General features: G+C 42.1%; 1 protein-coding gene across 3 annotated transcripts in view; it reads left to right on the top strand.

The window, feature by feature from the left end:
• The first annotated feature begins 445 nt into the window (after nucleotides 1–445).
• LOC117542310 (NLR family CARD domain-containing protein 3-like) overlaps nucleotides 446–16,930 on the top strand; it is a 40,493-nt gene continuing 24,008 nt past the window's right edge. For all 3 annotated transcript variants that reach the window (XM_034209901.1, XM_034209902.1, XM_034209904.1), the window contains exons 1-6: nucleotides 446–587; nucleotides 1,047–1,151; nucleotides 4,495–4,599; nucleotides 6,733–6,968; nucleotides 7,093–8,893; nucleotides 9,399–9,545. In XM_034209901.1, the coding sequence (XP_034065792.1) occupies nucleotides 463–587; nucleotides 1,047–1,151; nucleotides 4,495–4,599; nucleotides 6,733–6,968; nucleotides 7,093–8,893; nucleotides 9,399–9,545 (2,519 nt within the window). In that variant the 5' untranslated portion in view covers nucleotides 446–462. The remainder of the gene's footprint in view (nucleotides 588–1,046; nucleotides 1,152–4,494; nucleotides 4,600–6,732; nucleotides 6,969–7,092; nucleotides 8,894–9,398; nucleotides 9,546–16,930) is intronic.

Consider the following 16,930-nt stretch of genomic DNA (forward strand, 5'->3'; position numbering starts at 1 on the left):
CTAACCCATCACAGCCCCCCTGCTTCCACTCCTACTGCTATTTATTAAACATTATTTTTTTACTTTTACTATTATTTGACCCTTTTGTTTGTTTGTTTGTTCACCATGTAAAGCGGCCTTGGGTCCCTTGAAAGGCGCTATAAAAACGTCATCTATTATTATAATTATTATTATTACTTGATTAAATGTACATGTAGCTTGTAGCACTGCCATGCAATTCATGTTAAAATACCCTCTGGAATTACGAAGGAAGTTTGGGTGAAACTTGGTAATATGATTATTTTTTGGTTAATTTCTTTGACATTTTAAAGTTTGCAGATTATTTGCAACCATTCACGTTTTTTTTGACAGCACAAATTTAAACCAAAATGTATCATTATGATGGATTTGATTGAAATGCTTGCATTATAAAGTGTGTGTGTTTATGTATTTGTCTCCAGGGTTACTAGTTCATCTCTCAGAATGGAGACCATGAGAGATTTGGATGATGATGAGGAGGAGGAGGAGGAGGAGGAGGAGGAGGACACATCTTCAGTGTCCAGAAAACCTCCAGGTTTGAGTAATACACTTGGACCCTCTGACACAAAGTAAGAATCTGTTTCTGCTGTAAACTGACCTGAAGAGGAGTCTGGTTTGATCTGAGTAGCAGGTCACAGTATATACACACAGTAAAGCATCACTGTGGAGTACAGTCATGAAACAAAGTACATTAGAGTAAAGAAACCAGAAGAGGAAAGTAAAGAGGTGTAACTGAGCTCTGGCTGTGCTCCTTGGCATCATCAGCAACAGTCAATAATCTACTATTGTGAAATCATTCTCACATTCCAGATGTAGGACTTTGTGTTAGGTTAAGTAAATCAACTTCGAACATGTAACACTTTTCCCTCTCACAAATGAATTCTAACAACCGAAACCCTCAAGCACGACTTAAAAACTGAAAGTTCAGAGCAAGTCCAAAAATCTTTAATAACGTAAACGGGCTGGAATCAAAAGCTGCCCTTTACAAGAACTAATGATGTGTGTTAAACATGTTGTTGTTTCCACAGACAGAGAGCAGAGTCTCCAGTCCCCAGCTGTGTTTCTATGAAGAGTGACCGGTCTAAAGATGAACCTATATCCTTCAGTAATGAACCTCGACCCTCAGACACAAAGTAAGAGTCTGTTTCTACTGTAAACTGACCGGAAGAGGATTCAGTTGTTATGCCATGTGATCATCTAGAGCAGTGGTTCCCAAACTTTTTGTGCCCAAGGCACACCAAAGGACAAGTAAAAATCTCAAGGCACACCTATTGTGTAAAATAGCCCTTATAACACTTGTTATCACTCATATCATGTAAAATATCTGTAAATGTGCATAATTATTTACTAATGCCAAATAAAATGTGACAAAGACAACTATATTACTCATGAAATATTTATTAACGAAATATTTCAGAAATTAATTTGAAACTTTATCAAATTAGGCTTCATCAAAGCAGCAACACACTCATTTAAACCAGACAGGTCACAACATTAAAAATGAGGCAAAGGAAACTCAGCTGAAATTCAGCACAGAGAACTGTCAATGCAAGGAAGCTGCATTGTCCATGGTCCTGAACTACAAATTATAAATTGGCTATGGGTATGGCTGGGCTAGGCTACACCCATACCAAGAAATGGCTTAGCCCCTCCGTGTGCACAGACAGGGCTGCTGTTAACGTCGGTCTGTACAACGGAATTGTGCCAAAACTACGCCAACCGGCTGCGGAGGGAGACTCCCCCCCCCTTCACTGGAGAACTGCGCTAAAACAGCTGATCACAACGTTCACACTCTGTGGTCACGAAGTACTCCACTAGCCATGATTGATAGGTGTGTGGGCTGTCTTTCATTTTGACACACAGAATTTTTTTATAATAAACATACTGTATGTTAAATGGATAAATCCGCCTTCTTTCATTTATCTTTCCATTCCCACAACAATATACATAAAGAAATGGCATATTTTGGACATAGTTCGAATGGTGATTAATCATGATTAATTAATTTTTAAACTGTGATTAATCTGATTAAAAATGTTAATCGTTTGACAGCCCTAATTATAACACATATAATGAGACGTTCTGCAGTCAGGAGGAGGTTTCATCCACGACAGGTGGCTCTGACTTTTATGTATAGTTGACGGAGCATTTTTTCTTTACACAACACTGTTCAACACTTCATTCTGCTTCACTCTTTTTGAGTGATTTGGAAGACATCCGCGTTCTTGTGACTCGTAAATACTACGCTTCCTGTGTTTTGGTGCGTACTGCGTTCACACCAGCGATGAACCGCTCCAGAGTTCATTAGCAAGCACTCCGAGACCACCTGTTTTAGGAGAACCAGAGTCCGGTTTTTTACATCACATCAGAGGTCTAGGACTGTGTTCACACCGACCCAAACAAACCGCACCAAGGGGTTAAACCAGTGACGTGCGGTGAGGTTCATGGCTGGTGAGGCACTGCCTCCCCTGCCTCCCCTGACTGCACGTCACTGGGTTAAACACACCAGGGTTCGATTCAACGGGACAAAACTAGGCTGGTGTGAACTAAGAGTCTGTTTCTACTGTGATCAGACCTGAAGAGGATTTAGTTAGAATGCTATCTGACAATTTAAAATATAATTTTATAATTATACGAGTGAAGTAGATTACAGTACAGTAGAATACAGTAAACTTCTACAGTATAGTTCAGTAATGAAAAACTGTAAAGCGCACACAGTATGTAACTGTCTTGTTCTTGTACTATGTGTACAATTAATACTCCAGACGACAACGTGCCAATACTCAGTATGTATTAATAAACCAGACAAACAGGCTTATGTCTTGAAGGAAGGTGAACTTCACACATTGTTTGAATGTCTGATTGTCTGTCTGGCTGAGGATGCATATTGTTACTACGACATCAGGTGGACCAATCATAAAAAGCATTGCTTATCCACATATTCTGTCAGAGTATTACAGTTACGGTAGAGCAACACAGTGCTGTAAATAAATGTAGTAGATTACAGTAAAGAAACGCATTTAAGTACACTGTAGAAGTTTGATTGAACTCTTGCTGTTTGTTTTCCGTCGTCGTTACATTTTTGTCAAGTTTCAGTTTTAGTCACGTTCATGTTATATGTTTAGTTTAGTTCTGGGGTTTTATTTTGATAGTCTGTCTTCCTCGTGTTTGTCGCGTACTTCCTCCCTTTGTCTGTTTCCCACCCCGGTGAGGGTTTGTCACGTCATTATTGTCTGAACCTGATGATGTCAGTATATAGGCCCAGCTATTCAGCCATTTTGGGTCCACACTTTGCACGCCTGTGACGCTGTTCTCCTTGGCATCATCAGCGATAGTAAATAAACTCCAACAGTTGTCAGGATTATTAGGTCATGTCACGTTTCTATGTCTAGGTGTGGGTGTTTTTCCGTTCTCCTTGTCATGTTTTCCTCCCTGTATATTGTCTGGTCTCTTTTCCCTGTGTTTTCATGTCTGTCGTTAGTTTCCCTGGTGTGTCTAATTTCCTGATTGTTTTCACCTGTCACTCCTTGTGTGTCTCCTGTGCTCATCAGTGTCAGCCCCGCCCCTGATTGTTCCCACCTGTGTCTTGTTACCCTGTGTTTAAATTCCCCTGTCTCCCAGTGTTCAGTGTCAGTTCGTCTTGTCTATTGTCATGGTAATGTCTATGCTCCTGGTACTCATGAAAGGTTTTTGATTCCTCACTTCGTGAGCGCCTTCATTTTTTGTTCTCTGTTTTTTGTCATCTCGACTAGAGTTTTGGTGGTTATCTTTTTGTTCATTTTTGCCAGTCATGGAAAAATAAAGTATCTTACAATACTTTACCTCTGTCTCCCTGTCTGCAATTGGGTCCGACATCCTAAGTGCCTGAGATCGTAACAGAACGAACTGACCAGAATATGGACCCAGCGGATATGGAAGATTTTGAGTTAGATCTGTTCGATCTAGACTTTTCCCTTCAATGTTCTCATGCCGAGTGGAAAGGAACTTCTTATAGAAAGGACAAAGAGGCTATTCTCGAGAGGGCACGAATGGAGGTGGCCGAAAAGCCTTGGTTGAGGAGTTTGTTGCCGGAGTGGTTACAGCTTTTCACAAGTTGTCCTGAGGACTGGTCCGACGCATCTAACCCTTTCCTCGGATCCGACTAAAAAAAAAAGTATCTTACAATACTTTACCTCTGTCTCCCTGTCTGCAATTGGGTCCAACATCCTAAGTGCCTGAGATCGTAACAACAGTGAAATCATTATCACACTCGACAAGTAGGACTTTGTGTTTGGTTAAGTAAATTAACTTGGAACATGTAGAACTTTTCACTCTCACAAAGAATTGTAACAACAGAAACCCACAAACACAATTTTTAAAACATAAAGTTTTGAGTAAGAACCAAAATCTTGGGGGGGAAAGAAAATCAAAACTGAAATCAAACGCTGCTTTTTACAAGAACTAGTGATATGTGTTAAACATTTGTTGTTTCCACAGATGGAGAGCAGAGTCTCCAGTCCCCAGCTGTCTGTCTATGAAGAGTGACTGGTCTAAAGATGATCCTCCAGTCTTCAGTAATAAACCTGGACCCCCAGACAAAAAGTAAGAGTCTGTTTCTACTGTGAACTGACCAACATATATACAGTGGAGGAAATAAGTATTTGATCCCCTGCAGATTTTGTAAGTTTGCCCACTTACAAATAAATGAACAGTCTATAATTGTAATGGTACGTTTTATATAAACATTGAGAGTAAGAATATAAAAAAGAAAATCCAGAAATTGACATGATATAAAAGATACAAAAGTATTTGCATTTAACTGTGGGAAATAAGTATTTGATCCCCTTGCAACAAACAAGGATTCTGGCTCCCACAGACCGGTTAAATAAGTAATCTTCCTTTAAAAAAGTACTCCTAATATCAACTTGTTACCTGTATAAAAGACACCCGTCCACAGAATCAATCAATCAGATTCCAACCTCTCCGCCATGAGCAAGACTAAAGAGCTGTCTAAGGACCTCAGGGACAATGATGACTGCACAAGGCTGGAAATGTCTACAAGACCATCAGAAAGCAGCTTGGTGAGAAGGAGACAACTATTGGTGCCATTATTTGAAAATTGAAGGAAGAAAAATGGCCATCAATCACCTTCAGTCTGAGGCTCCACACAAGATCTCTCCCTGTGGGGTATTGATGATCATAAGAAAGGTGAGGAATCAGCCAAGAACTACACGGGAGGAACTTGTTAATGATCTCAAGGCAGCTGGGACCACAGTCACCAAGAAAACTATTGGTAACACACTACACCATAATGGATCAAACACTGCAAGGCCCCCTGCTCAAGAAGAACATGAAAGGTCCGTCTGAAATGTTCCAATGAACATCTGAATGATTCAGAGAAGTCTTGGGAGAAGATGATGTGGTCAGATGAGACCAACATTTTGATCTTTGGCATCAACTCGACCCGCTGGGTTTGGAGGGAGAGAGATGCTGACTATAACCCCCAGAACACCATCCCCACCGTCAAGCATGGAGGTGGAAACATTATGCTTTGGGGTGTTTCTCTGCTAAGGGGACAGGACGACTTACTGCATCAAGGAGAGGATGGACGGGGCCATGTACCGTGAAATCTAGGCCTCCTTCCCTCAGGCAGGACACTGAACATGGATGGGTCTTCCAGCAGGACAATAAACCTGAACATGCGGCCAAGGCAACACAGGAGCTGCTAAAGAAGAAGCACATTTAGGTGAGGGAGGGGCCGAGCCAGTCTCCGGACCTTAATCCCATAGCAAATCTGTGGAGGGAGCTGAAGCTTCGAGATGCCAAACATCAGCCTAAAATCCTGAATGATTTGGAGAAGATCTTCAGAAAGGAGTGGACCAAAATCCTTCCTGAGATGTGCACAAGTCTGGAGACCTAGAAGAAGCGTGTTTCTCCACCAAGTAATAATACATGTTTTGCAAGGGGATCAAATACTTATTTCCCACAGTTGAATGCAAATCTATTTTTATCTCTTATTGTCAATTTCTGGATTTTCTTTTTGATATTCTCACTTACAATTTCAGACTGGTAATTTCTTTGAAAGTGGGTAAACTTACAAAATCTGCAGGGGATAAAATACTTATTTCCTACACTGTTTATATAGATATATATATATGTATATATACTGTATATATTCTATATATATGCCATCGGATCATTTTAAACTCTTCTTTAATGATTACATGAGTGCAGTAGCCCACAGTATAGAAACTCAGTAGAGCTCAGTATAGAAACGCAGACGTACTTGAATCAGATAAGGAAAATATTGGCAGTTTTTCATATTGAATTGAAGTTAAAAATGTATGTGTATCAACCATTGATTGTTAGTTTGACTGTTAATGGAGCAGCCACAAAGTTAGCTAAGTCTCACTCCACTCAATCTAATCCCCATTCATTAACTAGCATTTGTAAAGTGATTTGCTTTCCATGTTGTGGACAGACCTGACAAAGTGTTAACTGCTTTTACAAATTGGAATCATTATCTAGTTATTACATAAACCAGTTTAATTTAGCCGTAGTACAACTTGTGAGGTACAGTGAACATGCTGTAGGCGATGATGCTACAGACAGAAGGGTGTTTTCTTTCATAAATATATGAATAACTAAATATCAGGATGAAATATCATCTACAGATAAAGAACTTAAACAATCAGTCACCGTAATGTGCTCTAAAGGATGTGTTCATCTCCACAGAGGGAAGAGGAAAAGTCATGTTCCTGTGGAGGAGCAGCTGTCCAGCTGTGCTCTGTGTCAGGACGTCCTGAAGGATCCAGTCTCTACCAGCTGTGGACACTGGTTCTGCAGACAGTGCATCACCTCATACTGGGAGCAGCGACCTCCATCAGGAGACTCCTCATGTCCCCAGTGTGGAGAAAGATCCAGAACCAGAGCTGGACTACAGACAGCCAGTCAGACCAGAACAGTACAAAGTAAGTCTTGACCTCTGTCTCCTGGTGTCTTCATGCCTGAAAACAGGATTCTTCCTGTTGTGTTGTACATAATATAAGTTCATTTACAAAATGTTCATTATTCTCACGTTTCCTTTTCTTTCAGCAGAACGTGGTCTGCAGGAGGTTTTAGATGAACATAGGCTCAGTCTGAAGGGGAGATGTGAACAAGTGACTGAAGGAACTGATAAAAGTGAAACCAGCCTCAACAGGATCTTCACTGAGCTCTACATCACACAAGGACAGAGTGAAGAGGTTAATACCCAACATGAGGTGAAGCAGCTTGAGGCATCTTACAAGAGAAATACCCTCCATTACACTCCAATCAAGTGCCAGGACATCTTTAAAGCCTCACCTGACCAACAGACTCACATCAGAGCGGTCCTGACTAACGGAGTCGCTGGAGTTGGAAAAACCTTCTCAGTGCAGAAGTTCACTCTGGACTGGGCCGAGGGTTTGGAAAACCAAGATGTCAGTCTGGTGATCCCGCTCTCCTTCAGGGAGCTGAACCTGATCAAAGGTGAGCAGTACAGTCTTCTCAGGCTGCTCCATGTTTTCCATCCAACCTTACATGAGGTCACAGCAGAGCAGCTGGCTGTCTGTAAAGTGCTGTTCATCTTTGACGGCCTGGATGAAAGCAGACTTTCTCTGGACTTCAAAAACAATGAGGTTGTGTCTGATGTCTCTCAGCAGCCCTCAGTCGACGTGCTGCTGACTAACCTCATCAGGGGGAAGCTGCTTCCCTCGGCTCTCGTCTGGATAACTTCCAGACCTGCAGCGGCCAATCAGATCCCTTCGGAGTGTGTCGACAGGGTAACAGAAGTACGAGGCTTCACTGACGCACAGAAGGATGTGTACTTCAGGAGGAGATCGAGTGATGAAGAATGGTCCAGCAGAATCATCTCTCACATCAAGAGCTCCAGGAGCCTCCACATCATGTGTCAGATCCCAGTCTTCTGCTGGATCACTGCTGCAGTTCTGGACCACATGACTACAGACCAGAGAGGAGAACTGCCCAAGACCCTCACTGACATGTACTCACACTTCCTGCTGGTCCAGACCAAGAGGAAGAAGCAGAAGTATGAAGAGGGACATGAGACCAGTCCACAGCAGCTGACGGAGGCTGACAGGGAGCTTCTTCTGAAGCTGGGGAGGCTGGCGTTTGAACATCTGGAGAAAGGAGACATCATGTTCTACCAAGAAGACCTGGAGCGCTGTGGTCTTGACGTCACCGAGGCCTTGGTGCACTCAGGAGTTTGTACAGAGATCTTCAAAAGAGAGAGTGTGATCTTCAAGAAAACTGTCTACTGCTTTGTTCATCTGAGCATTCAGGAGTTTCTGGCTGCAGTCTACATGCTGCACTGTTACACCAACAGAGACACAGCGGTACTGAAGGACTTCCTGCAGGGAGACTATAACAACATGTTTAGCAGTGATCAGGATTACCCATCCCTGGATGTCTTCCTGAAGAGCGCCATGATGAAATCACTCAAAAGTAAAAATGGCCACCTGGACCTGTTTGTCCGCTTCCTCCACGGCCTCTCTCTGGAGTCCAACCAGAGACTCTTAGGAGGCCTGCTGGGTTGCACAGACAAACGTCCAGCAATCATCCAGAGAGCCATCAGCAACCTGAAGGAGATGAGAAGTGATGATTCTTCTCCCGACAGGAGCCTCAACATCTTCCACTGTCTGACAGAGATGAACGACCACTCAGTACTTCAGGAGATCACAGAGTTCCTGACGTCAGAGAACAGATCAGAGAAGAGACTCTTTGTGAAACACTGCTCAGCTCTGGCCTACAGGCTGGAGATGTCAGAGGAGGTTCTGGATGAGTTGGAGAAGTACAAAACATCACAGGAGGGACGACGGAGACTGATTCCAGCTGAGAGGAACTGCAGGAAGGCTGTGTGAGTCCAGATGTGATTAACTTTATAGATCAGTGAAGATAAGGATTTTAGCCTTTCAAATAAACACTATTCAACTTTTAGCTGTTTCACATTCTGTGAGAGCAAAATTGAATTAATACAATTATTCTAATCATTTCAAAATGGTACAGTTTTTTCTTCTCTTCATTTTCCTTGTCAAAAACATATGAAGGATGTTTTATCAGAGCAACATGTGATCACAACATCCAGAATAATTGTACATATGTCATAAAATGGAGTAAAGTTATTATGAAATGATTGCAGTTTCTTTATCGTTAAATTAGACACAGAGTAATATCTGATTTATGTTGACTCTAGTCTAGAAGGTAGCTAGCAAAGAGGTGACAGACATGGGATCAGATCACACTCAACCATCCAGTGGTAATCAGATCATGATATTCAACATGTTTTTCCTCAAATGCATGAAGTCAATATATTGTTTCCCCTTTTTTTATATAAACAAATTCTGTAATATGTGTTATAACAGAATTCCTGACAGTGGATTCTTAGACTGGGAAGTCGTGGCCTCCAATCTGAGAGAGCTGGAGATGAGAGTCGGTCTGCAGGATTCAGAGGAGGCGGAGCAGCTGAGTTCTGGACTGAAGAGTCCAAACTGTAGACTGAAGACTCTGAGGTCAGATCACTGGCTGCAGTTCATGTGGTTTTGTAAAGTATTTATAATTGATATATTTATAATTCCATGATTTGCCTGAGTACAAAGATATTTTAATAAGTTCACATTTCTCTCTAAATTGCTGAATATTTTACAAGAATAACAGAAAGCAGAGAAAGTAGATGTGTGACGGACAGTGTTTGAGCTTCCACAGACTCTCACTGTGCTCCATGACTCAGTGAAGATGCTGTCAGCACTGATGAGCTGTGAGGGAGATGAAGGAGGTTGTTCTGATGCATTATTACAGATACTTTTATATATTACATCTATAAAAGTATCTACATCAGTTTTGACATTGACCTCTGAACCCTCTCCAGGTCTGAACAGATGATGAAACTTTGAACTACCTCAAGCAGGACCATTGTTCTCTGAACTTACATTGTGTGTTATTTATTCAGACTCTGGTGCTGCTTCTTTGTGAACTTTGTGAACTCTGTGATCTTAAGTTGAATCAGTTTCTGTGGGTTTGTATCTGTCTGGCTGCACATCACGAGTTAGTGTAGAAGGAGCAGAGCTTCAGATGTGAAGTCACCACTTTGTATTGAAGGTGAAGCACGTTGTCTTTAATATTAATCAGACCTATGTTCTCTTTCTGTAACTTGGAAGCAGTCGCAATTTCTACAGGCTCGCACTACCTGTTAGCATCTGGCATCTGTTAGCATCTAGCTCTCCTGCTTACAAACTTTTAGCCATCCCTGCTTATACAAGTAGTAGTTTTAGTTGTCTGCGATCTGCCGAGGCCTACTCCCACCTGTCGAGTACTGCTGTACTGAGGTGTTTTTTTCTCCGGAGACGGAGCGGCTCCACCTGTTGCTGCATGCGATCTGCGATTTACGGAGGCCTGCTCGTCGCGAAGAGACGGAGCGGCTCCACCTGTTGCTGCCTGCGATTCTGCGATCTGCGATCTACGGAGGCCTCCTCCCACCTGTAGAATACGGCTGTACTGGAGAGGTTTTTACCCCGGAGTTGTCGCGGAGAGACGGAGTGGATCCACGCTTCGGGCTTGGCCTGCTTCCACCGGACGTGTGCTGCTGTACGGAGGAGTATTTTACCACCGCTGGGGCCTGCTTTCCACCTGTCCTGGTTCTGCTGTTGCAGAGGCCTGCTTTCACCCCGGGGATACTACGGAGGGACCGGAGCGCTTCCACGCTGCTGTTTTCGCCTGTCCTTTGCCTCTGTGCTGATCTTGCTCCAGGATCATCGCGGATACTGTGTGCTGGTCTGGGAAAATGGCCCATATCGGGATTCTGCTGTGCCTGTTAACTGTTTTGGACTATGAGAAGATCTCTAGTCATTCTGAGAAGTCTACTGGATTCAGGTCTGTTCTGCCACCCGCAGTGGGCATCCCCTGCAAAGGTTCGGATGTGTTACACAAACAATTACCGGTTGCCTTGTCACAGACAATCTGCTCGACAAAATATGTTTGTCTTTTTTGTTTTCCTGCGATGATGGTTCTTCAGGACTGCTTCTTAAGCTCAAATCACACTCTCGCAGACTTTTCCGGTGTTTCTAAATTAGATGACAATGTATGTGTGTTGATTAAGAGGAAAAGATGCCTGTTTTTTTTGTTGTTATTACTGTCAGGAAATGTACAACCTAACCCTGGTCCGCCCAGTAGTAGTAGTCAGATCGCTACTCCTGCTGATTTTAAAGCTAGGTCTGGGTTGGGTTTCATCCACTTGAATGTGCGCAGTCTGTTAGGTAAACTAGATTTTGTCCGTATCTGGGCGAGCTCAACTGACGCTGACGTCATTGTTTTATCAGAAACATGGCTAAACAAATCTATTTTGGCCTCTGACATTGCCTTAAATGGTTTTAATGTGTATCGTACCGACCGGCCTAATAAAGGTGGTGGCGTTGCCATTTATGTTAAGAATAAGTTCAGTGTAACCACATTAGTTTCCAAATCGATCAGTAAGCAATTTGAATTTTTAGCCATAAATATAGAAGTGGCAAAGGGTCAACAGGTCTTGGTGGTGGGCTGTTACAGACCCCCCTCAGCTGTCAAGGACTCCTTGTCTTCACTAGCAAATATTTTATCACAACTAGACTACAAGGAAATAGTGCTACTTGGAGATTTTAACTGGGACTGGTTAACTGCAGTGTCAGAGGATTTTAAAAACCTTTGTATCTCTTTAAATGTTACTCAGATTGTTGACAGTCCTACTCGCCCTAACATTAAGTCCCCTAATAAATCCTCCCTAATTGATCTCATTCTAACTAATGTTCCCCATAAATATTCATCTGTGGGAGTATTTGCAAATGATCTGAGCGATCACTGTGTTGTAGCCACAATTAGGGACACTAAGGTCCAAAAGGTTAAACCTCGCATTATCATTAAGAGAGACAAAAAACATTTTGTGGAGCAGGGTTTTGTGCATGATGTTTGATTTTGATTGGGGTAAAATCAATCTTTGTGCTGATGTAGAAACCGCATGGTCTTATTTTTATCTTGGTTTTATGGAGATCATTGATAGACATGCACCCCTGCGTACATTTAGAGTAAAGGGACGAGACAATCCTTGGTTTTCTGCTAATCTGTCCAGTCTCCTTCATGAGAGAAACAAGGCCTGGGCAAAGGCTAGGCAATCAGGCTCAGAGGTAGAGTGGCTGCGTGTTAGGCAGCTAAGGTATAGCTTCACATCGCAAATCAAAAGTGCTAAATCAAAGTACTATCTGTCAATAACCACAAAGAATCTGAATAATCCCGGAAAATGTTGGAAAGCCATTAAATCGTTATCCACCGGCGATATCCGTAATGAGCTACCTCCGTGCCTTACCACAGCATCTGGCACTATATCGGACAGGGCTACTATGCTAAATTGCTTTAATGAGCATTTTGTGTCCTGTGGTTCTCTTTTTGATTCTGTCACTAACTCTGCTTCTGTGAACACTACAGTATGTGACTCTGAAAAACGTGTGTTGGAAAACCCTTTTAGTTTTACCCCTTTTACTGTTGATCTTGTTCGTGAAGCTTTAACCAAGTTAGATCCTAAGAAACCGGCTGGCCCGGACAACGTAGAACCTTTCTTTTCAAAGATAGCTGCAGATTTTATTGCTCCACCGCTCACTACTCTTTTTAACCTCTCCCTCAGCACCAGTGTTGTGCTAGTTACTGAAAACCAGTAACTAGTTACCATTACTAGTTACTTCATTTCAAAAGTAACGCAGTTACTTTACTAGTTACTTACACCAAAAAGTAATGCGTTGCTGTGAAAAGTAACGTTTTAGTTACTTACAAAAAGGGCTCCCATTTATTATTCTCCAATGCAATAACAGTACTGAAATGAAGGCTATAAGGATAGCCTTCATTTCAGTACTGTTATTGCATTGGAGAATAATACAATCTGTTGATCAACTTGACATGCATTATATGCAATCTGGATTGCATCAATATTAGCTGGCTTTCCATTTTTGTATATTCTTTCTCCAGGTAGTTGGAAAAAGTTGTCCGTCCCATATGCCGTGTGCCGCCCGGACATGCTATCATGCTAACTAGCTCCCTGAAAGCGGGTGACTCCACTGTAGCAATAGCCTGCATGTGTTCTACAACATACCGTGCAATGGCTTTATCGACTTTTCCCTGGCTAGCAGTCCCTTGGTTAAAATCCAGCCGCTGTTGCTTAGGTGGAGGTGGAGTGGCGTCGGCTGAGTCTCTGTGGTCTTAGCTACTAGCTTCGTCCCAGCATGTTGTTTTTGCAGATGTTTTAAGAGATTTGAATGACTGGTTTGGGCAGTAGATAGGATCTTTGACCCGCCAGGACACAACTTACATTTAACTAAAACGTTCTTTTCTTTGTGCTCGACAAAAGTGAAATAGTGAGAATATCTCCAGGTGGAGAAACTAGACTTGAGCTCCGCCGCCGCCATGATAGTCTTGTTAGTAAACAACACAAACACGCCCACAGCGCGTCTCCGCATGTGACACAGGAAGTATCTAAGTACATTTCAAGTCATCTCTGTTCGCCTGGCTGTTGACTATATAAAAACTAACGCAGTAACGGAGTAACGCACCATGTAGCAGAGGTGGGACCAAGTCATTGTTTTGCAAGTCCGAGTCAAGTCTCAAGTCTTTGCGCTCAAGTCCGAGTCAAGTCTCAAGTCATTGTTTTGCAAGTCCAAGTCAAGTCTCAAGTCAGGATGGGCAAGGTCAAGTCAAGTCCTAAACTTTGACAAAACGAGTCATAAACAAGTCATTATGTGCTTTTCACCAAATGTAATGACATCGATCAACAGAATAATACTTAATAATCAAATTGCTCTTTATTAGTCACATTAATAATTTAATAATCAATTTTCTCTCTGCTGGTAAAGTAACGTGTGGTTTTCTAATTTAAGAGGGATCAGTAAGGTAAGGCTACAGTGACGGTTTGATTCACAAGGAGTTTAATGTATAAGATCCCTGATGTTAAGGTAACCAGAATGTTTATTTCCACTGTGTACAACATGTTGTAAGGGACCCACAATCTATCTTTATGCAAGGGATAATGTGCAGCGAGGCGGTCTCTATGGGGAAAAGAACACCTGAATCTAGATCCCTCTGCAGGTGGTACTTTAAGTATATTTTGATGCTAATACTTTTGTACTTTTACTTGTAACATTTTGAACGCAGGACTTTTTATTGTACAGGGTTCCTGCAGGTTTCGCCAACTCAAATTTAAGACTTTTTAACACCTTTTTAAGACCACTTTGAATATCATTTAAGACCTATTTCACGGCAATAAAGTATGAAGGAAAATGTATATAAAGAAGAAATACGTCCCATAATCACTTACAAAGTAAATGTATTCATGTTCAACATAAGAACAGTGACTGAACACAACAGCGTAACAGTACAGAACTGTGTGTGTGTGTGTGTGTGTGTGTGTGTGTGTGTGTGTGTGTGTGTGTGTGTGTGTGGGTGTGGGTGGAGCTCTGCAGAGCTCTGCTACACTATTTCATCGTTGCTGTTGTATGATTGGTGTTTAGCTACGATATTTAGCGTCTACAGCACCTCCGCTTTTAGGGTTGACGTAGACCAGGGGTGCCCAACCAGTCGATCGCGATCGACCGGTCGATCGCGGGGAGATTCCCAGTCGATCGCGAGATGTGTCTAAAAATAGAACAACAATATTCTGTTTTATCGTTAATGTCCTATAACATAATCTTCCTGTGCCAGAATAATGCACTTGAACGCATCAAAGCTTTGTGATTGGCCGGCGTGACCCCATGTGCCTGGGCGTGGCTGTTGGGCAGTGGGCACTATTTCGCTGATGTTGTCCGTGTCGGAGTGACAGTCCGCACACACACAAGACCGCAATTATGGCAGAAGCAAAAAAGCCCAAAATATATAATTTTCACTCCGAGTGGGAGGATGATTATTTTTGTATCTATTCCAATTCAAAGTCCATCTGTCTCATCTGCAATGCGAGCGTGGCTTTATCGAAGAAGGGTAATTTAGGAGCGGCATTTCAAAACAGTGCACAAAAGCTACGAGACGGAATTCCCTCCTAATTCTGCCCTACGCTCCCAAAAGGGGAGGGGCCTGAAAGGACAGCTAAATGCACAGCAGTCCATTTTCACCAGGCCCAACAACAAGAGCAAGGCTGCTACCACAGCATCTTATCGAGTCAGTCACGTTCTTGCGAAACACATGAAGTCTTTCAAAGGCGGCAAAGTTGTGAAAGAAGCATTCCTGGAGGCTGCCGACGCGCTTTTGGGGGACAGTAAAAATAACAGAATCATTTCAACAGGTTTTTGATATAATAAAAACTCAAGTTAGATACCGTTATAAATCAGCTGTAAGTTTGAACTTATTCATTATAATTATTGTACAAAATGGTATAAGAATGCAAACTTAAATTGATTATAGTCTATTATCAATTCAGGTTAAGAAGCTAGTGTTGCTTGCATCCTATTTTAAAGGCATTTATTTTTATACTCTACTAAATGCAACAAAAAAAGGGTTTGATTATATTAATGTTGTCTTTTTTATTGCACTTTGGCAGCAGATTCCTGAGTAGCTTCAGATCTGAGTTGTCTTATTAGTAAGCCTCATTTATACTTTTGTAGCAACACTATTTTTATATCATGGCAAAGAAAGGGTTCAGAGTCTTTCCTTTTTTCCTGTGTCATATGTGGCAGCACTGTTCAATGTTTCTTGAAAACATTACCCACTTGTAGTATGTGATGTGTGAATAAACTCTGTATCAACAACACTGTTGTGTAACTTCAGTTAAATACTTGTATGTGTGCAGATTAGAAAGAGGTAAGATAAAGGATCTGCAGTATTTTATGAAGTATTAATCATACAAAGGTCAGTTTTATTCAAGTAGAAGTGTGTATTTACCTGGTAGTAGGCTGTCAGTAATGGCTACGCCTCTCCATTTGGACTGGTAGATCCCAGCAGACTGGCAACTTTAAAAGTAGCTCTCGGTTCAAAAAAGGTTGGGCATCCCTGACGTAGACCCAAACTTCGCCCGGAGGTCCCCCGGTGTTGTTGCGGGAGCTGCTGCATTAGCTGCTGCTGCACTAGCTAACGCTACATTAGCTGCTGCTGCACTAGCTAACGCTACATTAGCTGCTGCTGCACTAGCTAACGCTACATTAGCTGCTGCTGCACTAGCTAACGCTACATTAGCAAAACAAACGCTAATTTATTTTGCAAAAGGTGCAGCGGGCTTCAAACACGTTCCCTCCACTGGTTTCAACCAAGCACTAAATTAGATGTTTTCCAACCAAATACGGTTGAACTTACACTTCCCCATATTTATTTGTAAGTAGATTCGAAGATAGGCTACATGAGCTGGAGCTTGGTTGCTAGGTTACTAGCTGGGTGTTCTCCAATAAGGTGCCGGGGGAAACAAAGTTAGTGATTACTGGTTCCATGTTGATTTAATTCAATACAAATTGTTGGGGGGAACTGAAAGGCTATTACCGTACAGGTTACTTTGCAGCCCGGACATTTCCCCCAAAACACATTCAGACGCTATCGCAACATAGAAGTACCTTTCAAATCCGATACTTTTCAAGACCTTCTGAATCATATTTAAGACCTTTTTAAGGCCTTAAATTCTGATTATCAAATTGAAGACTTTTTAAGACTTGTTAAGACCCCGCGGGAACCCTGATTGTAACTTTTTTTAATTGTCTGAACTTCTCCCACCTCTGACAATAAATCCTGAGTGGTTAACAAAAAAAATCCTGCACTCAGCTTTGCTTTCTCCAATATCATTGAAAAGCAGCCAGATGCTGCTTCTTTTTTCGGTTTTCGCTCATTTCTTGACTTTTTTCGACGCGCTTGCATTTAAATCCGGCTCCCCGTCGCTCTGTGCAGCTGGCCTGTACCACTACACATGCTGTGCCCC

This window comes from Gymnodraco acuticeps, unplaced genomic scaffold (assembly GCF_902827175.1).
Source record: "Gymnodraco acuticeps unplaced genomic scaffold, fGymAcu1.1, whole genome shotgun sequence".
NCBI classification, from domain to species: domain Eukaryota; kingdom Metazoa; phylum Chordata; class Actinopteri; order Perciformes; family Bathydraconidae; genus Gymnodraco; species Gymnodraco acuticeps.